The sequence below is a fragment of the Vulpes vulpes genome, chromosome 3 (assembly GCF_048418805.1).
Source record: "Vulpes vulpes isolate BD-2025 chromosome 3, VulVul3, whole genome shotgun sequence".
NCBI lineage: Eukaryota > Metazoa > Chordata > Mammalia > Carnivora > Canidae > Vulpes > Vulpes vulpes.
Window position 1 is genome coordinate 84,607,278 of NC_132782.1, and position 22,884 is coordinate 84,630,161.

General features: G+C 44.3%; 1 protein-coding gene and 1 pseudogene across 29 annotated transcripts in view; both read right to left on the reverse strand.

Moving 5' to 3' along the window:
• Window positions 1-1,958: 1,958 nt before the first annotated feature.
• The window catches only part of TMEM225B (transmembrane protein 225B), a 33,328-nt gene continuing 12,402 nt past the window's right edge, over window positions 1,959-22,884 (reverse strand). Inside the window, exons 3-11 of one of the 29 annotated variants that reach the window (XM_072753101.1) lie at window positions 15,922-16,035; window positions 14,992-15,130; window positions 12,975-13,054; window positions 11,393-11,603; window positions 10,836-10,937; window positions 9,220-9,327; window positions 8,733-8,804; window positions 8,275-8,412; window positions 1,959-2,300 (exon numbers count right to left, since the gene is read on the reverse strand). In XM_072753101.1, coding sequence (XP_072609202.1) covers window positions 2,128-2,300; window positions 8,275-8,412; window positions 8,733-8,804; window positions 9,220-9,327; window positions 10,836-10,937; window positions 11,393-11,603; window positions 12,975-12,986 — 816 coding nt within the window. In that variant the 5' untranslated portion in view covers window positions 12,987-13,054; window positions 14,992-15,130; window positions 15,922-16,035 and the 3' untranslated portion in view covers window positions 1,959-2,127. Of the gene's footprint in view, window positions 2,301-8,274; window positions 8,413-8,661; window positions 8,805-9,219; window positions 9,367-10,835; window positions 10,938-11,392; window positions 11,604-12,974; window positions 13,055-14,927; window positions 15,131-15,921; window positions 16,036-22,884 lie in introns of those variants that run through there. The other 28 variants (XM_072753098.1, XM_072753099.1, XM_072753097.1 and 25 more) reach the window with 28 other exon arrangements.
• Window positions 19,736-20,624, reverse strand: LOC140598160 (uncharacterized; annotated as a pseudogene).

The following is a 22,884-nucleotide window of genomic DNA, read 5'->3' on the forward strand; positions in this document are numbered from 1 at the left end:
TCTCAGATATCTATCTGAAGGTTATATTTGTTAATGATTTTTTAAATTTGCTACCACTTGGGCCTCTATATATTCTCTGGTGCACCTCTCTTTGCCCACCATACCAGTGTCCCAGTTGTGGCTTCCTATACTGGTTCTGCTGGTTTAGTGTTTTGGGCTACAGTTACACATTTTAGAGTTTATAAGTTTTCTCTATTCCTAGTTTCACTAATAATTTTAGTTCCCGTATAGTTCCCGGGTTTTTTGTTGTTGTTGTTGTTGTTGTTGTTCTTTAAGAGGAAAAGTGAGGAGACTAGAACTAGGCTGTCATCATATCTCTAATAAGAAACTCTTAAAAGGAATGCCTGGGTGGCTCAGTGGTTGAGCATCTGCCTTTGGCCCAGGGTGTGATCCTGGAGTCCCGGGATCAAGTCCCACATTGGGCTCCCTGCATGGAGTCTGTTTCTTTCTCTCTGCCTATGTCTCTGCCTCTCTCTGTGTCTCTCATGAATAAATAAATAAAATCTTTTAAAAAATAAACTCAAGATACCTTTTGGAGAGAAATGTACTAAGAAACTAAAAACTAGGGTGCCTGGATGGCTCAGTCAGTTAAGCGTCTGCCATCAGCTCAGGTCATGATCCCACATTGGGCTCCCTGCTCCATGGGGAGTCTGCTTCTCCTTCTCCCTCTGCTGCTCCCCCGGTTTGCACTCTCTCACTTGCTCTCGCTCTCTCTCTCTCAAATAAATAAATAGGGACACTTGGGTGGCTCAGTGGTTGAGCATCTGCCTTTGGCTCAGGGCGTGATCCCAGTTCAGGGATCGAGTCCCACATCGGGATCCCTGTGAGAAGCCTGCTTCTCCCTCTGCCTATGTCTCTGTGTCTCTCATGAGTAAATAAAATTTTTTTAAAAAAATAATAAATAAAAAATAAATAAACTTAAAAAAGAAAACTAAAAATCTAAAAACACCAAGTATAAAATTTTTAAGTAAATAAATAAAATAAATTTTAAAAATTAAAATAAATAAAAATAAATAAAAATAATAATAACAATAAACAAAAACACCAAGTGGCTGTTTTTAGGTACACATGTCTTAGATTCTCTGCTTGGATGTGAGCCTCTGGAGAACAAGAACTAACCTCCGAGGTGCACTGCATAAGGTCCACCTATAATGAACATTGGCTAACAGAACAAAGCCCACACAACTCCAGCCATGTCCATCAGATGCCCTTCCAGAAAGACCTATACAGCTTCCCATACTTGTTTCTGAAGTTGCGCTGTTTAAGTTATAGGAGCTTTTCCCACCTCTGTGTTCTTTAGACAGTAAAATGGTGAGGCATTGCTGGTGGGTATTGTTCGGATGAAGAGTGGATATGAAGCCAGCAGAGGGCTTGGATCACTGTTCTAGCTACCCGCCTCAACTGCCCAGAAGCATTCATATTTCCAGCTACACCCATCCTAGCTGAGGGGTTGAGAGATCCCCAGTCTGAAAGCACTATCAGGACAGTGAAGGGAAGGTACATTAGAGATGCCCTGGCTCTAGTGAGAGGTTGGAACACCTGTATGTTGGTTGGCTAACTTGCCTCTGCTTCCCGTCCTTCCTCCCAGGTGGCACAGACCCATTAACCTCAGACCTGCGGACCTGGGAGCTCAATCTTGAGAAGCATTCACTTTTAACCACTCCCAACTCTTCCCTCCAACACATACTCAATTTTCCTGAATTGGTCACACCTTTGTCTGGGGACATCACTTTTTCTTTTTAATGTCACTAACTCAAACACCCTCTGTTGGGGTCATATTCTGTTTTTGTTTTACAAAAGCTCACTTCATTTGATCATTTGATAATATTCCTTCCTCCCCTCTTTTCCTCCAGGCTGTTTTTTTTTTTTCTTTTTCTTTTCTTTTTTTTTTTTTTTAAGATTTGGATTAACAGACAGTAGTCTTTCTTTTATTAAAAACACCCACTCAGGAAACAGAATAATTCAAAAAACTTTTACCAAATTGCAAATACAAGCCAGACAGAATCACTGTGAGCGTGGGGAAGTGACACTCAGGAAGTTCAACAGAAGCCACAGAGATTGGCTGTCACTCGGGCCTCCACAAATCCACTCACACAGCGGATGACAGGTGGAGGATGCTCTCCTGGACTAGATAATTGTTTCTTCCTTCAGCAGTGTCTCCTTTTGTATTGAGCTCAGTTCTCCTCCCAAACTCTCCAGATTCTCCAGGTGTGGGACCCCTTGGGTCTCCTCCATACTCTGGGAGTTGGGCAACAAATGGCAGCCAAGGCAGGCTGTTTCTTGAAAGAGGCAGATGGCACCTGGGTGACAGCGAAAAGTTTGGGTCAGGTTAGAGAGTGTAGAGCTCTGCACCCTACTAGAGGTCAGGAACTCCCTTCTCTAATGTGACCCCCACCCCCACCCTGCACCCACCTTCCCTCATTCTCCCCCACCCAATGCAAAGTATTACGGAGACAGAGAGCAAACGAGTGCATCACAAGACAAGGCATACAAATAGATGGATAAGCTCACAGAACCACAGCCAGTGTTGGAAGACATCTTAACAACTGTCCAATTATGAATAGGTAAGAAAACAAGGTTTAAGAGAGGAAAACCAAAACAAAAAAACAAAACAAAACAAAAAAAAGAGAGAGAGGAAAACCAAGGCCTCTTAATGCCCAACTCAAGATCCTCAGTAAAGTAAAAGAAAGGAAAAAGAGAATTGATGTCATTAAACAAATGGAGATATCTTGAGTGAATAATAAATGCTGTATTAAGGTTAAGACTGAGATAAAGGATAACTGCTATTTTCAGCATTATAGCAGACCAAATACTTTCCCATTAAAAACAATAAAAATCCTATATAAAATATTTCTTCAAAACTTTTTTGTAAATACATCATCAAACTGGCATCAGGGTAAGGCATTCTTAGAAACAAAACCCTAGTGAAAACAGAAACTCAGAGTTTAAGCAAGCACACAATGGGCCTGCACCTTGGAGACATACACTCAACCCAGGTGACCCTGAGTTTCCATTCTGTAGGCCATCCAGGACACAGAAAATGAAAGGAAATGCCTAGGGCCTGCTCAGGATGAGGAATCTTATAAGGGTCTGCCATATGAAGCTAGAACTTCAAAGTTACCTGTATTGACTGAGAATTCATAAACAGAGGCCAGCTGTTACATAGATCTGCAACTAAATTCACAATATCAAGTGTGATCTTAGGCTAGTTGTGCACCCAAACACTCAAGCAGAAGCAAATGCAAATCTCTTTTTGAAAAAATACTTTAGGGCAGCCCGGGTGGCTCAGCGGTTTAGCGCCGCCTTCAGCCTAGGGTGATCCTGGAGACCTGGGATTGAGTCCTGGGTCAGACTCCCTGCATGGAGCCTGCTTCTCCCTCTGCCTGTCTGTCTGTCTCTCTCTCTCTCTCTGTGATTCTCATGAATAAATAAATAAAATATTTAAAAAGAAAAAATACTTTAGGGTGCCTGGATGACTCAGTCAGTTAAACATCTGCCTTCAACTCAGGTCATGATCTCAGGGTCCTGGGTCCCGCTTGGCAGAAAGCCTGCTTCTCCTTCTCCCTCTGCCCATAACTGACACTTGCTCATTCAATCTCTCTCTCTCAAACAAATTATTTTAAAAAAACATGTTTAATACAGGCCTCAAAGAATTTCTACTCGAAAAAAAATTCCAAGGAAACTGAATTCACAAACAAACTAAGAAAGAAGACACCACAAATAAGAGCCTGCAAAACAAGCAGCCAGTGGACTCAGAACTGCGTATCATTCAGTTGTTTAACTTATATGACACAGAATGCAAAGTATGTCTAACATGTACAATTAAAAATAGATTTAGAGAATAGATTAAAAATATAAATCAGGGGATCCCTGGGTGGCGCAGTGGTTCGGCGCCTGCCTTTGGCCCAGGGCGCGATCCTGGAGACCCGGGATCGAATCCCACATCGGGCTTCCGGTGCATGGAGCCTGCTTCTCCCTCTGCCTGTGTCTCTGCCTCTCTCTCTCTCTCTCTCTGTGACTATCATTAAAAAAAAAAAAAAAAAAAAAAAAAAATTTAAAAAAAAAATATAAATCAGGAAAAAGAATATAAAAATAACATGAATTAAGGGAAAATATAATTTTCAGTTATAAAAACAGATTGACTGAAATAAAAACTTAATGGATAGGTTAAGCAGTTGACCAGACACCGCTGTAAAGTGAATGGATGAAGTTGAAGATACATCTATATAAGTTATTCAGAATGCAGCCCAGAAAGACAAACAGATGTAAAGCATGAAAAGAGAGAGAGAGAAATACATAGGGTAGAGTGACAAAGTCTAACAGATGTCCTCCTGGAGTTCCACAAAGGAAAGAAAACAGAAGGAAAGAACATAGAGATAAGAAAAAGAGATACAAATGGTGTATAAATTCTGAAAGACATGGGACAGTCCAGGTGGCTCAGCAGTTTAGTGCCGCCTTTGGTCCAGGGCCTGATCCTGGAGACCCGGGATCAAGTCCCAGACTCCTTGCGTGCAGCCTGCTTCTCCCTCTGCCTGTGTCTCTGCCTCTCTCTCTCTGTGTGTCTCTCATGAATAAATAATAAAATATTTTAAAAAAATTCTGAAAGACATCACTCTTCAGACTCCATTCACAACACAAATCATAATACAAATATCCACATCCTACAAAGTATCAAAGAAAGTCTGGGAGAGAAAAAGAAGATTGCTTCAAAAAAAATGACATTTTTACAGAGTCAGCAATAACAATGGAAGTAGTAAAATAATGATAATAGAATATTTTGAATGCTGTCAGAATAGCGTCAACTTAAAAATATAAGTTTGAAAAAATATATAAGTTCAAAACTAATTTTAATTAAAAAACGAAACAAAGATTATTTCATACAAACAAAATATGAGAAGGTATATCTCTAACTGACCCTCACTAAAATCCATTATAAAGGATGTATTTCAGGCAGAAGGACAGAAGGTCTGAGAAGGTTTGATGAGCACCTAAACTGGTAAATATGTGGCTAAATTTAAATCAACAAATATTAAATGCATAAAATAATGTCAAATATACAGAATTAAAAAGAAAACAAAAGAAACTAAAACATGCAAAATAGCATATAAATTGGGAAGGCATTACGTTGTATTATTTATAAAAAGAACAAATAGGGATCCCTGGGTGGCGCAGCAGTTTGGCGCCTGCCTTTGGCCCAGGGCGCAATCCTGGAGACCCGGGATCAAATCCCACGTCAGGCTCCCAGTGCATGGAGCCTGCTTCTCCCTCTGCCTATGTCTCTGCCTCTCTCTCTCATGACTATCATAAATAAATAAATTAATTTAAAAAAAAAATAAAAAATAAAAAGAACAAATATGTCAATGAACTTTCAACTTATGTAAAGAATAACTACCATAAGAATATAAATAGACTGTGTAACTTCTAAAGAGAGAAATATAATGAGAATTGCATCAATAAAAGTCGATTCAAAGCAAGGCAAGAGAGGTGGGGGGAGGGAAGCAGAAAAAAACTGAAAACCCAAAGTAAGGTGGTAGGAAAAAATACAAATATATCAGTAGTCACAATAAGTAAATCAATAATAAATGCTCCTGTGAAAAGACAAAGATTATAAGACTAGATGAAAAAGATATAATCATAAGCTGTATGATTAAATATAAACAAAAAATTAGAAAGATATATAACAGGCATATACTAACCTAAGGAATGTAGAAGTAGCTAGAATAGTATCAGATAAAACAGAACAAAAGGGATTACTAGAAATTAAAAGGGTCACAGCATAATGATTAAAAGTTTAATCCACCAGTAAAATAGAACTATTCTTTTTTTTTTTAATTTTATTTATTCATGAGAGACACAGAGTAAGAAGCAGAGACATATAGGCAAAGGGAGAAGCAGGCTCCCCACAAGAAGCCTGATGCAGGACTTGATCACAGGACCCAGGATCATGACCTGACCCAAAGGCAAATGTTCAACCACTGAACCACCCAGGTGCCCCAAAATAGAACAATTCTAAATCAAATTTAAATAATATAATTAATAAGCCTGATCTAATGTTTATAAATTAAAAATTGCATTCAACATAAAACATGAAAATGGACCTCAAACTAGGCTATAAAACAAGTTCTTAATAAATCTGAACACATAAGGATTATATAGACCATGATCTCTCATTCCATCAAAATTAAGTTAAAATCATTAACACAAAGATACAATAAAAATTATCTTGGAATTTTAAAAGTATACCTTAAAATATTAATGGATCCAAAAAATCACAAAAGGAACTAGAAAATACTTGAAAAGAACACTAACATAAAATACTACCTATGAAAATAGGACCTACAAATAAAGCAATTCTTACAGGGGAACTAAGCTTTAATTGCCTACTTAGAAAAGAAGAAGTAAGCAATGGGTTTAGATCCTGACTTAAGCTGGAAAAGGAAAAATAAAAATAAAAATAAAAAGAAGCTGGAAAAGGAATAGCAGAATAAATGCAAAACAAAACAAAACAAAAAGGCAGAATAAACGCAGTAGTGCAAAATAAGAAGCAAAAATTAATTAAATAGAAAACAAACATAAAATATGAAGGTTCAAGAAAGCTAAAAGCTGGTTCTTTGAAAAGACTAAAAATATGGCAAACCTGTCAAAATGGCAATGAAAAATGAAAATTAAGTATGAAAAAAGCACATAACTACGGATGCATCACAAGACAAAGTTAAAAAAGAAAACATTTTGAGGGATGCCTGGGTGGCTCAGCGGTTGGGCATCTGCTTTTGGCCCAAGGCATGGTCCTGGAGTCCCAGGATCGAGTCCCACATCTAGCTCCCCACAGGGAGCCTGCTTCTCCCTCTGCCTGTGTCTCTGCCTCTCTCTCTGTGTCTCTCATGAATAAAAATAAAATAAAATCTTAAAAAAAAAAAAAAAACTCTGGAAATACCATGCTCCTAAAGACAAGCTTAGTTATACAATTAAATACTTAAGATGGTAAAAATGAATGAAACTTAGAGTTCCTCGTTATCAATATAGAGGTTATAATGTCGATCAAGTAAGTTCCAGAAGAACAAACACAGTATGATTATACTAAGGTTTAAAACATGTGAGACTAAGCAATACATCATTTAAGGATAAATATTTGTGTAGCAAATATGATTATCATAAACACCAGAATAATTGGTTCCTGCAGGGAGAGAGAGGATGGGGTCAGGAAGAACCACATGGTTGAGGGAGGGAAGACTTCAAAGATACTTAATATTCTACCATATTTCATTAATGTTGGCAAGCCCATTTTTTTCACATTTCTGAAATGAGGATGTGCCTTACAAGCTGTAGGACCTTAGTAATTATTCTTGGCATCCTTTTTCTTCCTCGGTGATACATAAATAAGAATGTAACTTACAAATAATGGATTCCACGAAAATACGGCTAGTTCTTAAACTAGAAGGTAGAAATGGGCATACAGTTTATTCTTAATTACCTATCTCTTATATATTATAAATATTTGCATATATTCAATAATAAAGTCAAGTTAAAATAGATTATGTCATGCATGGGTGAGGTTAATATAGCAGGAAGAAGAGTAGGGAAAAAGAACAAAATTAGAGGGATGCCTGGGTGGCTCAGTGGTTGAGCGTCTGCCTTTGGCTAAGGTGTGATCCTGGGTTCCAGGCTGGAGTCCCACATCAGGTTCCCTGCATGGAGCCTGCTTCTCCCTCTGCCTACATCTCTGCCTCTCTTTCTGTGTCTCTCATGAATAAATAAATAAAATCTTTAAACAAAATTTTTTTAAAAGAATAAAATTAGATAGGATTCAGTGCTTAGATGGTGATGGTATATAAAGACAGGTGAAGGTGAGGTGAATAAGATCATAGATTCCAATATAGAGATAGAGATAGTCATAGAAATCTGTAGGAGTCAGGACAAAGTAAGATAGAATATGAAATCTGGAGGTTGGTTCTAAAAGTCAGGGAGGATGAGGATGGGAGTAGGGCTGAGGCTCTAGAGCAGTGCTGTTGAGTAGAACTTTCTGCAATGATGAAAATTTCTACATCTACACCATTCAATATGGCAGCTACTAGACACATAAGAATGTGCTTACTGAACGCCTGAAATGTGGCTAGCATGAATGAGGAACTCAATCTTTATTTATTTCATTTTAATTAATTAAATAGCCACAAGTAGCTAGTGACTACAGTTTAGGACAGCACCACTCTAGAGTGTCCACAGCTCCTGCATTCAGACAGTAGGCAGGGAGAAGGGCAGCAGCCCCAGGACACTCACCAGCCACTATAAACAGAAGAATGGCAAAGCCAAGGACGTAGTAAGGCCACTGTACGGAGAACTGGGGGGGGTTGGGCTTCATCCTCAGATTCTGGATCTCCAGGGCATGCAGCAACAAGGCCAGGAAGGCACAGACCCCTGCAGGGTCACAGGGAGGCACTCTTGGCTCTCCTCCCATGGTTCCCACCTTTGCTCTTAATCAGAGTCACATGGCCTGCAGCCCGTGTGGCTCCTGTGTGGAGACTTTTCTCCAGCCCACACTTGTGCCCTCTCAGAGCCAATAACCTCTACCCCACATGCCTGTCTTGCCCTCCTTCCCAACTCATTTCAAAGCCCACGTGCCTCACCTCCCACGGGCCCCGGAACCAGAAATCCCTTCCCGCGTACCCTCTGTGCCCATGCCGTTGGCTGACTACAGATGGGCCCCCCTGGGTGTGACGCTTTGGGTGCAACTCAACCTGATTTTCCCACTGTGAGCGTTCCACCTCCTCCATGTGATGGGAGCCTCCCAGGGTAGGGCCTTGGCCAGCCTTTTAAAGTCAAAAGGTTCCAAAGGGCAGAGATGGTGTCTTCCATCCATTCATCCAAAAACACTTATATTTCACTTATATATTTCCTTCCATACTGTCATTCTGTGCTAGGTTCTATGACAGTTGCTGGGATAAAGATTACAGTAAAAAGACCCCCAGACAGATGACCCCAAGCCAGTGTAGTGAGGGCTGTGCTAGCTGGAAGTGCAGGGTGCCAAGTATCCCCAGGGAGAGGGACTGTCATCCTGGGTGGCAGGCTGCCTAAGAGAAGGCAGCAGGCGAGAGGAGCCCTAAATATTCCCTCTCTCCTGACATCACAGAGACCAACCATCTCCCCACCTTTGGGTCCCCCCTGCCAGCCCCTCCCCAAGGCTGAGGCCTGCCTGAGGACAAGGCCTGCCTGCCTCTTCCACACCTGTGAGGAAGCTGATGAAGGCCGACACCAAATTGTGCTTCCGGGTCCTTGGAAACAGCTGAGATGCAAAGGACACCAGGATGAAGGTAGTAAGGAAAGACAGGACAACTGCAGACAACAGGAAGACACGGCCGAGAATGATGTACACTGCAGGGGAGGGAGGCTGGGCTGCAGTTGGGCACCCTGACCCCTGACAAGGGGCAGAGCCCCGCAGAGCCTGCGCAGAGAAGGCCCCCGGAGCTCACCACCCTCAGACCTACAGTATGGCATGGGACCATGGCTCCAACCCTACACTCTGCCCCCAAGAATGCACTGATCCGAACATTCTGTTTTGTTTGTGATACAGAAGTGTACGGAAAAGGGGCACCTGGGTGGCTCAGTGGTTGAGCGTCTGCCTTTAGCTCAGGTCGTAATGCCAGAGTCCTGGGATCAAATCCCACATTGGGGTCCCTGCAGGGAGCCTGCTTCTCCCTGTGCCTATGTCTCTGCCTCGCTCTCTGTGTCTCTCATGAATAAATAAATAAAATCTTAAAAAAAAAAAAGGAAGTGTATGGAAAAAAATTCGATGGACAAAGGGTCATTTTAATAAACACTATAAATGATAAAAGTTGCATGTGGGGGATCCCTGGGTGGCTCAGCGGTTTGGCGCCTGCCTTTGGCCCAGGGCACAGTCCTGGGGTCCTGGGATCAAGTCCCATGTCGGGCTCCTGGCATGGAGCCTGCTTCTCCCTCTGCCTGTGTCACTGCCTCTCTCTCTCTCTCTATCTCTCTCTCTCTCTATGTCTATCATAAATAAATAAATAAATCTTTAAAAAAAAAAGTTGGGGGATCCCTGGGTGGCGCAGCGGTTTGGCGCCTGCCTTTGGCCCGGGGCGCGATCCTGGAGACCCGGGATCGAATCCCACGTCGGGCTCCCGGTGCATGGAGCCTGCTTCTCCCTCTGCCTGTGTCTCTGCCTCTCTCTCTCTCTCTGTGACTATCATAAATAAAATAAAAATTAAAAAAAAAAAAAAAGTTGGATGTGAAAACATGAAGCATTGCATCAGTACTCTTCACACTAAATGAGCTACCAGTGGAAAATCAGAATTTGAGAGGTTAAGATGTTTTGAACTCAGGGGCAGAGGGGTTGGAGGTGAGGGTGCATATTTAATTATCCCAGTTAACAGAAATTGCAAAACAAACCCAAAATAGCAGAGCCAGGGTCTTGATGACCAGGTGATTCATTCCCCTATTCCTGGTGTGACTCAGGCCCATGTTAAAACAAGTTTGTGTACCCTCCTAGGCATGCAGACATGGACATCTGGGAGTGGGACAAAAAGACAAAGATACTGCTGAAGACCCAAGTGTTCTAGGATTTACTCTTGGGTAAAACCAACGGTTCTCAACTTGGGGGCAGTTTTGCAACCCCCCTCCACCGCCTGGGGATATTTACATAAGGGGTAATTTTGATTATCAGTTGGGTAGTAGAGGGTAAGGGTGCTGTTAACTGACCTGCAAGAAACAGGAGAGCCCTCATAACAAAGATTATCCAGCCAAAGTGTCAGTAGCATGAAGGCTGAGGAACTCCATAACAGAGAGCCCACACACTGTGGCCCATCTTCCCCAAAGAGGCTCACCTCTTTTCCAAGACAGACATCCTCCCGACCTTCCCAAAGTGCTTGTAAAACATGACCTTGAGTGCAGCCATCGTCCATGGAGCTCACATTTCTGTGCATTCCCTTGAAAATGTGATACTTGGGCCTAAGCACATTATCCACAGGGCTGCCTCCCACAGTTGGACAGGTGTTTGGCAGAGAGGACAAGTGGGGGCTGCAATCTGGCCTGTACTCTACTAATGAAGCTGTTCCCTGGCTAGGAGCTGTGCCCACCCAAAAAGGTCCTGTGTGGGGAAGCTAACAGCAGCCCCAAGCGGTGCTGGAGCCTCACATGGTAGGGCAGGACCCCCAGTCCTTCATCCTAGGTGGAGCCACTCCTACCCCAGAAATAAATTTTGTTGCTGACACATTTGCTCCTGACCCTGGGGGTCAACTTGATATTATGAACCTTTTGCTAGTCACCTACTTTCCTCTAATCTTGAAAGTAGAGACTCAAAAAACGCCCTGATGGGCTTATAATTAAATTAAATAATCTCCCCCTGCCCTGTTCCCACCTCCAACCCTCCATCTCTCCTTACCTGATAAGGGTCGAGGCTTCCAGCATTTGATATGGAAGCAGTTCTCAAACAGGCCACTGAAAAACACTTCATGGGACTCCTCGTTTACAAGCCGTACCCAGAAAGGAAAGATGGAGACCAGCAGTATGAGCAGGTAGCCCAAGGAGGTCAAGGCCGGGGCTATGGCCCATGTGAACCCCTTCATGTCCTTGTCGTCTAAAGTCAGCACCACCTGTTCAAGGGAAAAGCAAGGGCTTCTCATGCAGAACAGAGCAAAGCAGAGGACGCTTGCAGAAATGTTATCACATACGTGAGGCTTGGGAAATGATTTCTTTGCCTAGATAAACTTTACAAACTTACAGACCTCTTAAGCAGACCTAAAAGATGCATAAAACATTTTCTGCCACTAAGTCACTGGGTGCTCTTAGGCAAGGAGGGTCTCTTCTCTGAGCCCCAATTCCCACCTCAATAAAATGAAGATGGACCAGGCCATCCCTAAACCCCCGCCAACCCTAAGGTTCTCATTGCTCAATTCTGTTAACAATCATCCCACCTACAAAGACCCTCTGCACCGTGCTCTGCGGGAAACTAACAGCCAATAGCTTTGGGGATTTCAGGATGACGATGGAGGTGGGGGGGCAGATCTTGAGGCCATGATCTAAGTGCAGAAGATAAGGCCTTCAGATTGAGGCTGCTTTCTCCTGCCCACCCCTGTGCAAACATCTGTGCTCATGCCCAGGCATTAGGGCCTCTCTCTGGTCCTGATGCAGACCCCCTCACTGCAGCCAGGGCAAGGAGTGTCTTTGAGGCTATGGGAACCAATGATCACAATAGCAGGACCAGCCTAATGGCAGAGGGGAGATTGTGGGTGCACTCTTGCACCTCCCACCCAAATACACCTCTTGTAAACAGGTAAATAGCTAGTCCTCTGAGTGCCCTCAGACTAGTTTGGAAACATCCTGGAGTGCTTTCACCTTCACTAGCTTCTATTCTTCCCACCTGAATACTTTAAACTTTCTCTCTCTCCAAAGCTCCCCTTTAGATCTTCCCTCCACCCTCCAGGCCACACTGATAAGTCACTTGAACTTTCAGGCCTCAGTTTCCTTTGCTCTAAAATGACAGAGTTGGTTGGCCCTGAGAGCAGTTCTAGCTCTAAAACTCTCCGGTAGGAGTCATGGCTCCATCCTGACCCTCGTGCTCCAGAGTGGAGAGAATACACTGGACATTGTCATCAGATGTTCTGTGCCCCTGCCTGTCCCCCAACAACCTCGAGTTGTCTAAAACTGGCCTTTGTGCTTCCCCCATTTCCCTGTCACCATACACTGGCCTAGAACTCAAGCTGGCTTCTTCCTCTTACAATGCCTCTATCTCATCAGTCTTCCTCTCGGGAAGTCCCCAAGCCCCCATCCTTCCTGCCTCATGGCCAGAGGTCTCCTCCCAAGTACCTCCAGCCTCCATGTATGCCTTCCTTCCCCAGGGGTGCCCTCTCTGAGTCTCAAAACCATTTAAATCCCACCTCTCCTGTAAAACTCAGCTTGGCCCCATCCACTGCACGCAGCCCTCCCAGCCACCAGCCACTCTCCATCATTCCCTCCACACTTACCGGACGCCCCATGCTCAGCTTAGGCCGGTGGAAGCAATTCAGGGATGAAAAGAAGACAGGAACTTGCAGGCTCTTGGAATCTATGGGACAGAGAGAGACACAAAAACACGTCACAGAGTACAATGGTTTCCTCTCCCCTGCCTGGGTTACTTCGGGGCCAGGCATACCCTAACGTGCTGCCTCCCATCTGCCCCACCCACCCTGCCTCGCTGCTCTCCAATGAGGTGGACCTTCCCACCCTTTGCAACAGCCCTTAGCATGGAGACTGGACAACTGTGCTCCACAGACATATAACTTAGGGAACACACTGATCCAGGCCAGACTCAAAGGACCACAAACATGTTAATACAACAGGGAATCTGTAGATCCTTTTGTCCTGCTGAAATAGAAAACAGGATCCCATAGTCCGTGAGCACTGGCACCAGGACCAGAATCCCACAGGGCTGCCCCTCACACCCACTTCAGGCCGTAGGCTAGCAGCTCAGTCTGGAGATTGCCAAATCTGGAATTTATATATTTTTTAGAGATTTATTTATTTATTTATTCAAGAGAGAGACAGAGACGGAGGCAGAGGGAGAAGCAGTCTCCACGCAGGGAGCCCCAATGTGGGACTCATGTGGGACTCATGTAGGACTCGATCTGATCCGAGGACACCAGTATCACACCCTGAGTAAAAGGCAGATGCTCAACCACTGAGTTACCCAGGCGTCCCCCAAATCTGGAATTTCGTGGAACTAGTGAATGCGTCCTACTGGGTATGCTCATTAGCACATGTGAGAAGAGGAGAGTGAAGGAGGGGTGAAGGGTATAGAATTGCCAACTTTTTATTTTGCCAAAAGCATTCAAAACAAACAAAAACAACTGTCAGCTACTACCATGCTGAGTGCATTAACTATTATTTAAAAAAGGACCCACAGGGATCCCTGGGTGGAGCAGCGGTTTGGCGCCTACCTTTGGCCCAGGGCTCGATCCTGGAGATCCAGGATCGAATCCCACATCGGGCTCCCGGTGCATGGGGCCTGCTTCTCCCTCTGCCTATGTCTCTGCCTCTCTCTGTCTCTGTGACTATCATAAAATTACAAAAATAAAAATAAAAAAATAAAAAAGGACCCAGGACACTGGAAAGTAAAAGAGCTGCCAGCTCAGCTCCGTGTGGCCTGAACTGGCCACAAAGGGGGTGGGGGGGCGGGGGGGGGGGGATCTTCCTCATGCAGGTTCCCTCTGGGAGAGTCCCTGAGCGACCCTGCAGCAGCCTGAACCTGTGTTCCCTGTCCCCTCCCCAGGCCCGTGCAGCCCCGGGGTCAGATAGGAACTATAGGAGGGAGGAAAGAGGTGGGTGACATAATCTGGGTTAGAATGGTGGGGGGCACGGTCAGGGCTGCAGGAAGCCTCACTCCCTTTCCTGCCACTGATTCGTGACAACTTGGGCTGCAGATTGGACCAGGGCTAGTCAGAGGTTCCTTACTGCTGACAAACCTCCTCAGCCCTTCACTGGCCCCAAAGCCAAAGGGACATTCTCCAGACCCCAAAATTCACCCAGATCTGACGATCCGCCCCCACCCCCCGCAGTGGGCCCCAACAGCCAGTAGCTTTTTCTGTGGCCTGGAGGTGGGGGGTTGGGGGCCTTCTCCATGCCCGCTAGTCGGTGGAGCCACCCCGCCCTCCCCCCTCCCCCATGCCCCCCATGGCCTCCCTTCCTTCCCCCATGGCCTCCCCCACTCCTTGGACACCGTCGGGGCAGGGCTTCCCTCTAGGGGCAGGGCTTCCCTCTAGGAGGTCCCCCATGCTGCGGAGTGGACCCTGGCCCCTCTTCTGCCCTTTGGTCCTGCTACCCAGAACTTCCGTTGGCCCCGAGGCCTGAGCAAAGGATGCGCAGTTCTGTCTGCTGGCAGAGCCCACGCCCTGGAGGGGGCAAGGGGGTCCACAGACCCTGTGGCCACGCCCACAGCTCACCTAGCCCTCCGCCCCGGAGTTCACGGAGTTCGTGGTACCGGCCTCCTCACCGGGTCTCACTTACCCGTGCACGTGCACGGAATGGGATGGGGGTGGGAGCGATTGGGAACCAAGCGGATCTGAATTCGAATTCCAGCTCTGCCATTACCAGCAGGATGACCCTGGGTAAGTTACTTCTGCTTCCTGGGTGTCAGTTTTCTCATCTGTGAAACAGGAATAATAATAGTAACTCCTCCTGTTGGATGGCTCTGCACCTCCAATGACAAGTGACTGGAAGAAAACCCATTGCCTCCTCAGGGCCCTGCCAGTTCACTCCCCCTCCTCCCCCATGACCCCACCTGTGCAGCCTCCCAAGCCCCTGTCCTGTGGGTGGGCTTGATCATCTTCAGGCCTCCCTCACCCTCCATCCCTCTCCCCTTTTCTGCCCTCCTCCCCTAAGAAGGCTGGCAGCACCTCTCACCAGCCCCACTGGTTTTATTTTTTTAATTTTTTTTTTTTTTTTTTTTTTAATTTATGATAGTCACAGACAGAGAGAGAGGCAGAGACACAGGCAGAGGGAGAAGCAGGCTCCATGCACCCGGAGCCTGACATGGGACTCGATCCCGGGTCTCCAGGATCGCGCCCTGGGCCAAAGGCAGGCACCAAACCGCTGCGCCACCCAGGGATCCCCAGCCCCACTGGTTTTAAACCCCAGAAAGACTCTTCCAAGAGTGAACACTGTGTGGAGGCAGGACTGGCTTCAGCTTTGGAGACTGGTAGAGGGTGGTTCTAGTGGCAAAAGTGGCCACACTTGGAGCTAGATAAGCCACCAGCCTCCACCCCCAACCCTCATCCCCCACCCTGCTTTAAGTCTGCCCTCACCAAAAAATACATTGATAACACCAAGATTTTAAAAAGCCAGTACCATATCTGGCACCTCCTCACACCTCTCCACTAGCCCTAGATATAATCGAAGACATGGGATCCCTGGGTGGCGCAGCGGTTTGGCGCCTACCTTTGGCCCAGGGCGCGATCCTGGAGACCCGGGATCGAATCCCACGTCGGGCTCCCGGTGCATGGAGCCTGCTTCTCCCTCTGCCTGTGTCTCTGCCTCTCTCTCTCTCTGTGACTATCATAAATAAATAAAAAATTAAAAAAATATATTAAAAAAAAAAATCGAAGACAACAGGAAGGGATGAGGTGGGATAGACCACTAATTTCCCTGACCACCTGTGAGAGGCATGTGACAGGCCTGTACTGTACTGTTCAGGATTCTATTTGTCAATAAGGTTCAGGGCTCAATTTGTAAACACTCACCAGAGAGGGCTTCTACTGGCTTAACTAGTCACATGCTCATATTTAGCCACCTTGGAGAAAAAGGATGTTTCCCTCACTCCATTCTCACCCCTACTTGGTTCAAAATTTCCCAGGGAAGCTCTATAAGCTCTGCTTGGGTCACCTGCTCCTTCCACTCTGGTCAGAGAAGATAAGTCAGCTGTGGCTCCACTGTGACCAAGCAGGTAGGGTCACTGAGAAGCCAGCAATTTGGATCACCTATCTGGAGCAACATAAAAACTTTCTTAAAGGAAAAGGGATGGTGTTCTCAGAAGGGAGAAATGACAGCAGGCCATGACAGCATTTTCAGATGCACTATCATATAATCCTTTTAAATCTCATTACATGGGCAGCCCGGGTGGCTCAGCAGTTTAGTGCTGCCTTCAGCCCAGGGCCTAATCCTGGAGACAGGAGATCAAGTCCCATGTCAGGCTCCTTGCATGGAGCCTGCTTCTCCCTCTGCCTGTGTCTCTGCCTCTCTCTCTCTCTCTCTCTCTCTCTCTCTCTGAGTCCGTCGTGAATAAATAAACTCTTAAAAAAAAAAAAAGTCCACAATGTAAGTATAATTTTCACTGATATTTTAGATGATCATTAATCTAAACTACATGGAGGAAAAATAATGATATTTTGTAACCAAAAATAAGCATTTAGTTGGGGCACCTAGATGGCTCAGTCGGTTAAGCATCCAAATCTTGATCTCAACTCAGGTCTTGATCTCAGGGTAGTGAGTTTGAGCCCCTCAAAGGGGCTACTTTAAAAAAAAAAAAAAGCATTTACAAAGAGGTATTTCTCTCAGATACCTAATCTAACAATATACTACCTATTACAGGTATTTTTAGAATTTCTTTTAATGATTAAAATATTCATAGTAAATAAGTGCTCAAAAGTTTGTTGGTTTTTTTTGTTTTTAATTTTATGGTGGTGCCTGCCTGGCTCAGTTGGTAAAGCTTGTCACTCTTTTTTTTTTTTTTTTAAGCTTTTATTTATTCATGAGAAACACACACACACAGAGAGAGAGAGAGAGGCAGAGACACAGGCAGAGAGAGAAGCAGGCTCCATGCAGGGAACACGATGTGGGACTCGATCCCAGGTCTCCAGGATCACGCCCTGGGCTGAAGGCAGGCGCTAAACCACTGAGCCACCCGGGCTGCCCAGCTTGTCACTCTTGATCTTGGAGTCGTGAGTTTGAACCCTATATTGGGTGTAGAAATTTCTTATAAATAAAAAAATCTTTTTTAAAAAAAGATTTTATTATTTATTTTGAGAGAGACAGAGAGAGCATGAGCAGAGAGAAAGAGAAGCAGATCCCCACTGGGCAAGGAGCCCAGCCCGACACAGGACTCGATCCCAGGAACCTGAGATCATGACCTCAGCCAAAGGCAGACACTTAACCCACTGAGCTACTCAGTACCCCCAAAATAGTCTTTTAAAAAATTTTATGGAACTGGAAGGTATTATGCTGAGTGAAGTAAGTCAATCGGAGAAGGACAAACATTGTATGTTCTCATTCATTTGGGGAATATAAATAATAGTGAAAGGGAATATAAGGGAAGGGAGTAGAAATGTGTGAGAAATATCAGAAAGGGAGACAGAGAACATAAAGACTCCTAACTCTGGGAAACGAACTAGGGGTGATGGAAGGGGAGGAGGGCGGGGGGTGGGAGTGAATGGGTGATGGGCACTGAGGGGGGCACTTGATGGGATGAGCACTGGGTGTTATTCTGTATGTTGGTAAATTGAACACCAATAAAAAATAAATTTATTTTTTAAAAAAAATTTTTATCCATTACGTATCACACTATTCAACTGCTTCACTATTCAACTTTTTCCTGGATAATTACACAATAGTTAAGCTTGCCTTAGGTTATGAGGGAATTTTTGTTATAAAGGAGCTTGAGCTGTGGCTTTTTCTCATAGGAAATCTTGAAAATTCATAAGTTGTTTTTTTTTTTTTTTTTCTTTAAACAGCGAGAACTTGGGCAGCCTGGGTGGGTCAGCGGTTTAAGCGCCTACCTTCCACCCAGGGCGTGATCCTGGAGTCCCGGGATTGAGTCCCACATCAGGCTCCCTGCATGGAGCCCGCTCCTCCCTCTGCCTGTGTCTCTGCCTCTCTCTGTGTGTGTCTATCATGAATGAATAAATAAAATCTTTAAAAAAAAAAAAAAAACAGCGAGAACTTAACCATTTCTCTCTACCTAAACTTAAAACAAATGTGTACTTGTCACAAGAACAGTAAGCATGCATATGGCTAGGATTCAATCAGAGAAGTAAAACCACGAGGACATACACACACTCTCACAGCCCAGCAAAAGCAAAGGAGGAAGAGAGACCAACTGCACGCCCAGCCGCTATGTCTCCTTAGTGAGCTGAATCAAAAGATAGCAACAACATGGGTGAGGCACAAAATAACTGCTGCTTTTCTTCTGCCCTCCTGATTAAGAATCTCCCTCTAGCCCAAAAGAACCTAAAAATACAGGAAAGGGAATTCTGGCAAATGTAGTTCAGCCTACCCTAGCTGACACATAACAAAGCCCATGACATGTCATACTGAAAAATTGTTTGGCTTAGAAAATTTGCCCGTTTAAGTGCACTTATGTCATATTAAACAAAATGAGATTCAATAGTCTATAGGACATGGAGGAGCAGAATGCTGGTCCAGGAAGACCCAAGAGCCCCTTCCAACAATAGTTACAACAAATGGAATAGATGAGATAGAAGGACAGCAACTGGATTCAAAGGTCACCCTCCTGTTAGGTCACCCTTCCTGACCTATGAGTCTGAATCAAGAATTCCCCAATTTGAAACAAACAAGGGGTGGTGGAAAGGGAGGTGGGCGGGGAGGGTGGGGGTAACTGGGTGAGCACTGAGGGGGGCACTTGATGGGATGAGCACTGGGTGTTATGCAATATGTTGGCAAATTTAACTCCAATAAAAAAAAAAAAGGAATTCCCCAATTCTTTCTTCCCTGGGATGGAACCCAGGGAGGGTGGGGGTGACTGGGTGAGCACTGAGGGGGGCATTTGATGGGATGAGCACTGGGTGTTATGCTATATGTTGGCAAATTTAACTCCAATAAAAAAAAAAAAGGAATTCCCCAATTCTTTCTTCCCTGGGATGGAACCCAACTCATTCCATTTTCAGAGGACAACTATGAAGATCTGGAAAGCAAACCACAGAATCTCCCATGCAGATCCTCAACATCAAATAAACAGTGGTGCTAACTAACTGAAGGCTCCACTTAGCTATCACCTTGGTCATGCTGCATTATGTCCCTTTCATCCTCCTGTCTGACACAATCTCCTCCAAAGTCAATCTGCTAATGCTGAATAAGGCAGAAATTCCTTCTAAAGGCTCTTGTGCATTGAACACATCCATGAGATTTGTCCACTATCTAGACTTTCATGTCTTAGTAAGAGTTGAAACCAGGACTGTAGGCTGTCCACTCTCACGAAATCCAAAGGGTTTTTCCCTCATGTGAGCTCTCTGACTTTCATTCAGAGCTGAACTCTGACCAAAGGCTCTACCACCTTCATTTCATTCAGCTTCTTTCTTGTGTGGATTCCCAGATGGTTGGAAAGGTATGACCTGTACTTGAAGGTTTTTCCATATTCTTTGCATTCAGAAGCTTTTTCTCCACCAGGAGTTTTCTGATGCTGAAGGTGAGAATTGTGGCTGAAGGCCTTCCCACATTCACAACATTCATAGGGTCTCTCTCCAGTGTGAATCCTGTCATGTTTAATAAATAGTGAACTCCCACTAAAAGATTTCCCACACTCGCTGCAATCATAAGGAATCTCCACTGTGTGGACTCTGGTATTCAATGAGGTGCGAGTTATGACTCTAAGTTTTCCCACAGTCATTGCACTCATATGGTCTCTCTTTGGTGTGAACTCGCTGGTGTTCTATCAGATTTGAACTCTGGCTGAAGGCCTTCCCACACTCTCTACACACATAGGGTTTCTCCCTCGTGTGGATTCTCTGGTGTCAAACAAAGCTTGAGCTCTGGCCAAAAGCTTTCCTACATTCATTACACATATAAGGCATCTCTCCTGTATGAGTTATCTGATGCTGGATAAGGTGTGAGCTGCGCCGGAAGCTTTTCCCACTACATTCATAGGGTTTTTCTTCAGTATGCATTCTTTGATGCTAGATAAGGTTTGAGGTATGGCCAAAAACTTTTCCACATTCATGACACTCATAAGATTTCTCTTACATATGGATTCTTCCATGCTGAATAAGGTATGAGTTCTGCCTGAATAATTTCCCACAAATATTACACATTTGGGATTTCTCTTCAGTTTAAGAATTTGTGGCTATTGGATAGAGTTTGTGATGTTACAGAAGTTTTGTCCATATTCACAGAGCCCCTCATGTTTGTTTTGTTCACATTCATCTCCTTCTTATAGTTGTAGCCCTACTTCAAGAGTTTTCTGCTTTATAATTAATTGATCCTCAGTCCAGGTTTCACCATCTGACAGAAAATATAAAAAAGGTAAAATGTAACAAGAAAAACTCCTGGTGGGGAACAGGAATCAGAGTATTCCAGAAGTACTTGGTTCAAAAAAGTATGAAAAATGGCCTTGCAATATAGGAAAAAGATGGATACAAGTTGAGGAGATTTGGAGAAAATGGTGAGAAACTAAAATTCAGGTTTATATACGAAGACATAACAGGATTAATAGAAAAGGGAGGCAGAATTTGAGGGAAGTGGAGTCACCTCAGAACTTCAGAAGGGAGATGCTGGGAACTATGTGTGGGGAGGGGCAGGGACTGAACAGATAAATTAAAGAGGAAAGCCTCACCCTAGAGGTTCTGCCCACATGGCACTCCAACCATGTAATGGTCCCCTGAGGTAACAGGCAAGACTCCCTTCATGCAGAGACTAACACCTTCCCCATATCTCTCTACACACAGATGTTCACATGCTCACTAGTGAACATAAGACACATTCAGACCTCATATGCTCCTTTAGAAATACTGCAAATGGGGAAGATTTGATAAAGGAAGAAGGGGGCGGATGAAAAGTTCTTTAAAATATGAACCACCAAGTAGAGAGAAATATTCCCAAGTCAATATAGACTCTAAGAAAATATACAAAAACAAATCCTGCATCCCAGCATTTAAGGGAGACATGATAGAAAAACATCACCTGTTTACTTTAATTGAAATATTAAAGCTAGAGAGGTTGCTTTACAATGATATTAAAGAAAGTAGGCCTTCTGCTAAGAGGGATCTTCTGAAAGGAGAGGGTGCTGAGAAATAGCCAATACAGCATTTCCATTAGCAGTGAAAGCCTAACACATAAACAGCCCTGAGTTTGTTTGGTAATTTTTATTAAATTTTAAAGGAATTTAATAATCACCTGTGATATTTTATCACAGAACCATATTTACACTTGTTCTACACCTCCAGATATGCCATCATCCTCTGTATGTTCAGTTTAGATACTGTTTTTAAAATGTTTTTCCTTGTGAGAAGAATTTTTAAGATCCTCTTAGCAACTTTCAAACATGCAATACGGCATTATCAACTATCACTGCCAGGTTGTACATTACACCCTGGGACTTGTGTATGGAAGTATCTACCTTTTGGCCCCCTTCATCCAATTCCCCCACTCCCACCCTCCACATCTGGCAATCACCAGTCTGCTTTCCGTGTTTGCGTTGCTTTTGTTTGTTTGTTTGTTTTGATTCCACATCTAAGTCAGATCACACAATATTTGTCTTTGATTTATTTCACTTAGCATAAAACCCTCCAGGTCCCCCCATGTTGTTGTAAATAGCAGGATTTCCTTCTTTCTACGGCTATACAATATTCCACTGTGTATGTACACATATAATTGTATGTACACCACATCTGCTTTATCCACGCATCCACCTATGGATGCTTGGGCTGTTTCCACATCTTGGCTGTTATATGTACTGTTGCAGTAAGCATGGGGACACAGATACCTTTTCAAGATAGTGCCTTCATTTCCTTCAGATAAACAGAAGTGAAATTGCTGGATCAAATGGTCCTTCTATTGGTAGTTCACCAATTTACATCCTCACCAACACTTGTTACTTCTTGTCTTTTAGGCGATAGCCATTCTAACAGCTGTGAATGTATTAATAGCTTAATGTTCTTACATTTGCTTGCACATGTGTTTAACTGTTTCTCTTCCATGTCACACAAATTGCAAACACCTGGAAACACAAACCAGGTCTAAGGTACGAAAAGAAAAGAAAAAGGAAAAGGAAAAGGAAAAGGAAAAGGAAAAGGAAAAGGAAAAGAAAAAGGAAAAGAGGAGGGAGGACCCGATGGCCCAGCGGTTTAGCGCCACCTTCAGCCCAGGGCCTGATCCTGGAGACCCAGGATTGATTCCCATGTCAGGCTCCCTGCATGGAGCCTGCTTCTCCCTCTGCCTGTGTCTCTGCCTCTCTCCCTGTGTCTCTTATGAATAAATAAAATAAAATCTTAAAAAAAAAAAAAATTAGGTACTAAAAAAAAAAAAATTCAGGGGTGCCTGGGTGGCTCAGTTGGTTAGGTGTCTGCCTTTGGCTCAGGTGATGATCTCAGGGTCCTGAGATGGAGCCCTGCTTCGGGCTCCCTGCTCAGTGGGGAGTCTCCCTCTCCCTTTCCCCCTGCTTGTGCTCTCGCTCTC